The sequence below is a fragment of the Montipora capricornis genome, chromosome 12 (assembly GCF_036669925.1).
Source record: "Montipora capricornis isolate CH-2021 chromosome 12, ASM3666992v2, whole genome shotgun sequence".
Taxonomy (NCBI): Eukaryota; Metazoa; Cnidaria; class Anthozoa; order Scleractinia; family Acroporidae; genus Montipora; species Montipora capricornis.
The window spans coordinates 30549938-30557437 of record NC_090894.1 but is presented as its reverse complement, the minus strand read 5'-3'; the positions used below and the strand labels follow the sequence as shown (position 1 = coordinate 30557437).

The following is a 7500-nucleotide window of genomic DNA, read 5'->3' as shown; positions in this document are numbered from 1 at the left end:
CTCAATGGAAAAATATAGATACTTGTAAATTGCTTCGTTTCCTAGGCCAATTGTGGATCAACGAACCCGATGCCTAACGTACTGCAATCCCGGCGAGGAAGATTCGATACTCGAATTGTTGTCTACTACTATCATGCTGTGCTCGATGGTGAAGCCACAGCTCTCTATGGAGTAATGTCCACGTGCATGCACTTGGTGGTAATACTTATGAGAAAGTTATATGACCTGAAAGCAGTGAAGGACAATGTGGATATCTGGATAGCATTTTGTGTGGGTAGACGCATTCGAGTTCTTTCATCAGCATTTTCAGGATATATCTCCCATGCTGAGACTGAAGAAGTCAAGTTCCTTCGTTGTCTTTCATGCTTCCAGTGGCTGGGACATAGAACGTCTTCATTCAATGGCATTAGGAACGGTCTGCCGGGCAGGCCTGGGACGTAAGCTTCGAAGCCGTAACGCCCATGTTTGGGTTCCTTTCTACTCATCCATCCCAGCCACTGGAACTGAGATGATTTCACACTCTTCCCTGATCTAGAACGAATGATGTCATAGATCAAGCTGCTTGGGGTCTATAAGCGAGACCAGAATGGATCTGTTCTGTAAATACAACTGAACCATAGAAAAGCTCTCATCTACGCAGGTAAAGAAAAGGAGGGAGAATTCCGGATTCGTTAATACACATAAACTAAATGAAATAAACCGGGACAAGATCACATTATTTCTATATTCAGCTGTATATTGTTTGTCCAAACCACAGCGTTAGTGACAAAGCAGTTTGGTCACTGTACTGACCAAAAATGATTGATTCGTTTATAAATAATAGAAAGAAGCCTTTTATTTTATATGTTGAGGAATTACAGATGGTCACGACATTCGCTAATATTGGGCTAAGGATATTCGGTATTAGAACTTTGCATTTTCAGCTACAATACATGAGAAGGTCCTGAAAATACAGTTATCATTATGTCTTCAGAATGCTATACTGAGACATGTTAAAAAGTCGATCCTCGAAGCAAGCATCTGGACTACCAGTGACCTGCGCAACCAGGATATTCATTCTTCTGCTGGATTTGGCTGCCGCAAAATTGGTGATGCGTTGAAGCCAGTGTGGATGATCAAGTGTAAGAGAGAATGTTTTGGAGTGCAAATGTGCTAAGGCTAACCTGGATTGCACACCGGGTCCTTTGCTGGTGCAAATGCAATAAGAGTAGCGCTGGTTGAACAATTAGTTAGAACAAGGTAACTAAGTTTCTAATTATATTAGGGAAGAAAGGCACGCCCGCAAAGTGTCTTGGGAAAAAGATTACCAAAAATATGAATGAAAGCTTTTTAACCTCTTTTGCGTAAATATAAGAAGTTTTTGTTCATCAATTTAATCTCAAAAACATCTTTTTCCAACAGAGCTTGGTAACCAGTCAGTCCAGATTGTGACCTTTTCAAAATTTGTTTCCGTGTATGCGAAAGAAAAAGGATATTCTTGGGCACCGGTTCTGAAGTTGTTAGGTTTACCCTAAGGAAGCTGTTTGCAAAGTTTGGTGGTTATGTCCACTGTATAGATCCGGTCAAAATTTTGCACTTAGCCACCGAAAAGTAGGTTCAAAGTACAGATGTGCAACGACACGTGATTGACATTACCAAGGCTGCCACGTGACACTTTGAACATCGCGGTGCATGATTAATGCAAAATAATAATATAAAGCCGGTTACACACGAACAAGTTTTCCTTTTCAAATTTAAATTTATTCGCTGGGTTGTAAGGAGAAACTTGTCAAGTTTTTCCTTGACAAGTTCACATTCTCGATCATGGCAGGGAAAAGCACTTTTCTTATCCCTAAGATTACTGAGGAGAAAGCTTGTAGAATGCCAAAGTAGATACCTATAGGATCGAAACAAGAAAAAAACTGAGGCAATTCTTCAACTGTTAAGCTAGATGAAGTTTCTGGTTTAAATCTTGCTGCACAATTAATTACAAGGTGAAAGACTGCTTATCTTTATGAGTAAGCTTGGATTAAAAATGTGCTTAATTGAAAGAGAATAGATATTTCACGGTAAAAAATAAATGCAACGCTTTTTGTTGTCCGCTGTGTACTTACATGTGTTGCTAGCTACAGTGAAAACTTGTCAAAGCAAACTTGATCATTTGTTAACACGAGCAAATAAAACTTGTCAAGGCAAAACTCGTAAAAGAAAAAGTTGAAAACTTGTCGTACATATCAATGAAAATTGTCAATGACACTCGCCTAAGGGTAAACTTGCTCGTGTGTAACCGGCTTAAGTAATGCAGCAGTCAGTTGAAGAAACGGTGGCAAAAAGTCATTCTTTTTAATGCCATTAAAACTAGGAATTGGTAAATTGGGCACATTTCTTAAATCAACATTGGCCTAAATAAATATCAATAAATCAACGACACCGCGATCCCTTTGATAAGCCCTTTCCTGATATAATTAAAGTACAGATGATTCAATATGCCAGTACGATCGCAGCTGAGAAGACGCCGGGCGCATAAGCCTTACAAAAATGGCTTTTCTTCGGAAAAAAATGAATTATCATCTCTCCAAGAAGAAAAGCTTCATGATTTCAAAGAGTCTTTTGTAGAGCAGTACCAAGAAACGCCATTGTATGCAGCATTTTTGGTGTACTTTTTTTTCTTTTACCAATATCTTTTTAAATGCTTCCGGTTTTATTTGGTAAAAATTGGACTTCGAAAACCAGACGAACCCAAAGAACGTGGAAACAAGGTAAGTATGCATGCAATGGCGTGCATAATAGTTATAATGATAATATCACTGATTTCGACAGCTGTACCTGAATCACAGGTTAATTAACAATCATGATAATAACGTTTCAATATTGTCTGCAAAGGTAATTGTCATGATTGCAATCAAATTCCTTGCCTATTCTTGTCGGAAATGGCTAACAACTGTACAGTTTGTAGTTTATTTTATCCCACGGAACGATGTGCCTCTCTTATGCAATTTTCTCCGCAGATTAGGCCGTCCCCAAAGCTGGGGACAGAAACAAGTAGAGAGTCAGTGTCGACATATTTTTATGCGACACAGGCAAAGAGCCTCTCATGTCGATGAGTGACTGACTGGGCTGAAGTTCAAACTAAAAATCTATACGAACCACTGTTTACATTTCAGATCAAAAGTTTAAAAAAATTTCACTTATTTATTGCTTTCCTCATATCGTTTTCAGGGCCGTAGCCAGTATTAGGCAATCCCCGAGGCACTTGCCTCAGTCATTTTTTTCGTGATTTTTTTTTCCCAGTGCTGTCTTTAAATGTAGGCACCAAAAACACTAAAATCAATGCTTACAAACAGAATTTAACCATAGACATTGCCTTATAATTTTTTTCTGGCTATGGCCATAGTTTTTGTTTTGAAAACTCAAAAACACTGATAGGTCGGTTGGACGACAGAGAAAAAATGTGTGTCGGCATAAAGGCTTTTGTGGTAATGTAACAAAACTAATAAGAGTTAACCGTCTACAATGTTATGTCCCACGCGATGAAAATATTTCAACATGTCAACAATTAAGACCTGCTAGCAATAGTTGAATTGTCTTGCATAGTCTGTTGAACAACGACTACGCAAATGACTACCGAAGTACGTTTTGAGCACGATGTTTTGCAGGCGATCTCTAACATTCCAGATTCGTTCATCATATTCTTTAGTCACAATGATTGTTCTTACAGAAATTGTCTCGCATTATAATATACAGGGGCATAGCTTGAGATCTTGAAGGTGTACGCACACGAAGAATGTTTCGAGCGCCGAAGGTGCTGCAAAGTAGGGAGGTCTAGGGGTATGCTCCCCCCAAAAACTTTCTGATTTCCTAAGGACATTTCAATAAATAAATGCGAAGGAAAATGTAGTAGTTAGATGTTTATGTTTAACCTATCTGCAGAGTTTTCAGTAAGCTGCAACACAAACAGGGGGTTTTCAAGCAAAGGACAAGACGTAGCAAACTCTGTCATAACATCATCATCATCATCATCATCATCATCATAACCTTTCCTTCAAAAATAACCGCGGAGATTGGTGATGAGACTGACACTGTGTGGGGGCCTTAAAGAGCGTTTACTTGTAACAGAAAATCTGTTAAAAAATCCTATACCAATTTCTCAAGTACGCGCGTGCGCATTTACGTAAAGGACGCTACGCCCCCGATATGTTCAAACGAACAGGAAGAAAACTAACAAAAACTTTTTATAGACTAAAAATCAGATGTTAAGAAAGAACTGCAAGTCATAATTTATTCAGATGAGTGCAATAATACTTGTATTTAACTCGACTTTCTAACGAACAGTGAAGGAATGAAAGTACAAGAGTCAAGTCTGTGGCAAATAAGGAATGGCTCCTTAAACCGGTTACACACGAGCAAGTTTTCCTTGCCAATTGTCATTGACAATTGTCATTGGGTCGTGTGTATGAACCACAAATTTTCTTTGACGAGTTTCACTTTGACAAATGCTGAACAAACGAAGAAGCATTGCCTTAAAACGTTATCACTGTAGCCGGCAACATAAGGACAACGTATAACAATAAACGAAAACGAAGGGCGCCAAAAAATAGAAACAGTTTTACTTTCCATTTTTTAACCATGGCTGATGCGTAGTTGACGAGAGAAAAGGTTGCTGGCTCGTGGTCTGGGTTTTGCTTGAGCATTCGAAGAGACAGGTGGTGGACGGATTCGCCCTTCGCCACACAGGAATTAATGTTGTTTACCTTCAAAAAATCTCATGGTAGAGAGTTGTGCGAAACCAAACACGGGAGCCCGAAAAAGGAGCAATCCTTCAACGGCGTGTGTCGAGTTTGTGAAAGGAGCTTACTGGCGAAATATGGCTCAACAAATCTTGTGTAAATTTGTTCAGGCAATCTCTGAAAAGGAAATCGTTCTGTTCTGTATGGGCTGAACGACTAAGAAACGTGGTTGTAATCCATATAACATATTTCGAAAATTCTTCACAAATTGTTTGCAACATGTTTGTAGGGAAAATAAATTATTCGAAATTTGCATCTGATCAAAAAGAGAACGTTGGCGGCGAGGTTGAGTCGGATGTTCGAGATTGTTTACGTGAGAGCTCGAAAGTAGCGTGACGTTGAATTCAAACAATCGGAGCAAGAGATTCAGTGTAGGTGATTGAGACAAATAAAATTCCAGCCAATCAAGATTTTTAAGCTCAAAATTTGAGCGTAATAAACGGGAAAGACATTAGTGTCCTTGCAGGCGTTTCTTTTCCTTCTTCCTCGTGCGCTCTCCTAGCCGGTTCTCCCTTTCCCTTCCCTTCGAACGCCTGCCACGACTCACAAGTCGAGATTTTGTCGAATATCTAGCAACAACACCAAGTAGTTAACAACATTTACTGATCAGTTGGCTCGGTTTTCTTAGTTCTGTCAGGGAAATATATTAAATAGCCCCCCAACTGTCTGAAAACCTGGGGTCAGTTTTGATTTGTCAGGGGAGAGCGGGGTTGAAACAAGAGCTGATAACAAGAGCGAAACAACGGAACATATTCCCTTCAACATAATCCCCCGAACATATTCTCCTCGACGTAGTCTCCCACTACTTGAATAGAAGAAATTAACAAACACAGACGAAATATCAAAATTCAATCATTATTATTTGGATTATAATGATTTTAATGGTGGCATTGAAATTTCTATGACAACTGCTAGAGCCAACTCGCTGGAACGACATTGGTAACGGGTGGACTTCACGCAATATAATTTTTTTTCCCTAGGAGTGTTAAAGGGGCCCTGTCACACTAAATTTGCTGTTTTTAAATCAAAACTGGGTTAAAATCTAAATTAGTACTTGAGCTCACTCATACAATATTCCTGACAACCCAATGAGAAGATATGAATTACATTTCAGTATAGCACAAAGAGCTATTCGCATTTTTTAAATTTCAGTTGAAGACATCGTCGGGCAAACTTGAAAAACCTGATCAGTCTTTTTCAAGTATTAATCCATTTCCATCCTTTCCATTATTATTTATTGGCTGCAACCACTAAAAAATAGCTTCAGTGCGCTCCAACGGTTATTGGCAACAAAACTACACCATTATGTTTTGGTCTTCACTGGTGCAAAGACGTCTTTTGGTGTTTTGAGATTTGACTATAATAGAATGACACTGCCCCTTAAAGCATAGTTAGTAGACCGAGTTTCAATTGTGTGTCGAAAGTAATTAGCGAATTGCTTTGGTTTATGATTACTTCACCCAGTGATTTTTCTTGCGCCACTTTTCCAACCAATGAGAAGTGAACCCAAAACCAATCGTGGCTCGAGCGTGCACATTTTCCCGCGCTTTGTGTCGTCTACGTGTAATTAGTGTAACGAGTTTTGATTGGTTTACCGGATTGTCTCCGTCCTTTTTGATTGGCCATAGTAATTACTTTGGTTTTGATTTTACGACACTCGATTGAAACTCGCTCTATGGTTAAAGTTAAATAAAGCCGAAACAGCATTTCTCAGCATCCTTGCTGTGAGTCTAATTTGTCCCCATTTACAAAGGAAATCCAACTGCTGACAAGGAGCTTCCAAAGAACCGGCAAAGCTGCTTTTGGGTTAAAACAATTCTTTTTCGGGGTCGCTCATTGCTCCCAAGAACTTAGTGTATACGAATCGTACACACGTAGCATCTAACAAGTCTCCCTTGAGAGAATTTATATTTTCTTTTATTGTAGGAAACCTCACCAACTGACTACTAAGCATTTTATTGACCTGTCCCGTGACCTGTCCCTCGGGGATATGTGATATATTCCTCTTGTGCCGACACCGAGGGCGTAAATGTCTCTTCTGCAAATACTCTAATTTACTTATTCAAGGCACATATCTAGTTTTGATACCCAAGCATTATTTCTGTATTACGAGGCATCTGAAAGCGGACGAAAATCGAAAAAAAAAATATTGTAAATCAGGACCAAAATGTTTTGACAGTTTCAATTTCAGTCACTTTGCACCGACGGAAAATCAATGGTTTGAGAACCGATACGAATGGAATAATGACCGTTCAGTTGATGAAGAAATGCTGAAGATTGAAAATCAAGACATTTAATATTTAGATTGAGCCAATCTATTATATTTTCATTGTTATTATTTATTCGTCCTTGTTTTATTCCGACTGGAGCAGTTTCAGTGTCGATTCTCAAGGATCGCATTGTGATCCAATTCTCAATTAACTTACCTATCCAGTCATTGTACCAGCTGTCATGAGCATTTAATTTGTTATCGTATTTCAGGGTTTTGTCCCTCTTTACAAGGTCAGCGAAAAGCTCTTCCACAAGGCTATTTATATTACATGCAGCTGGGTATTTAACAGGCCGATCTGTAGCGCACCAGGTCCGATTGTTGATGTAATGGAAAGAAAAGCAGAAAACGGTGGGTGGACCCACAGGTATCGTTGTTTTACTATTTACTCTGATTTATGCTCAGTTCATGGTCGCTATTGTTTTATGTTTCAAACCCATTACAACTCCGAAGTCCGTACGCTGC

General features: G+C 39.1%; 1 protein-coding gene across 1 annotated transcript in view; it reads left to right on the top strand.

Moving 5' to 3' along the window:
- Positions 1 to 2430: 2430 nt before the first annotated feature.
- LOC138026175 (serine palmitoyltransferase 2-like) overlaps positions 2431 to 7500 on the top strand; it is a 38349-nt gene continuing 33279 nt past the window's right edge. Inside the window, exons 1-2 of the mRNA XM_068873393.1 lie at positions 2431 to 2738; positions 7248 to 7402. Of these exons, the coding sequence (XP_068729494.1) occupies positions 2466 to 2738; positions 7248 to 7402 (428 nt within the window). The 5' untranslated portion in view covers positions 2431 to 2465. The remainder of the gene's footprint in view (positions 2739 to 7247; positions 7403 to 7500) is intronic.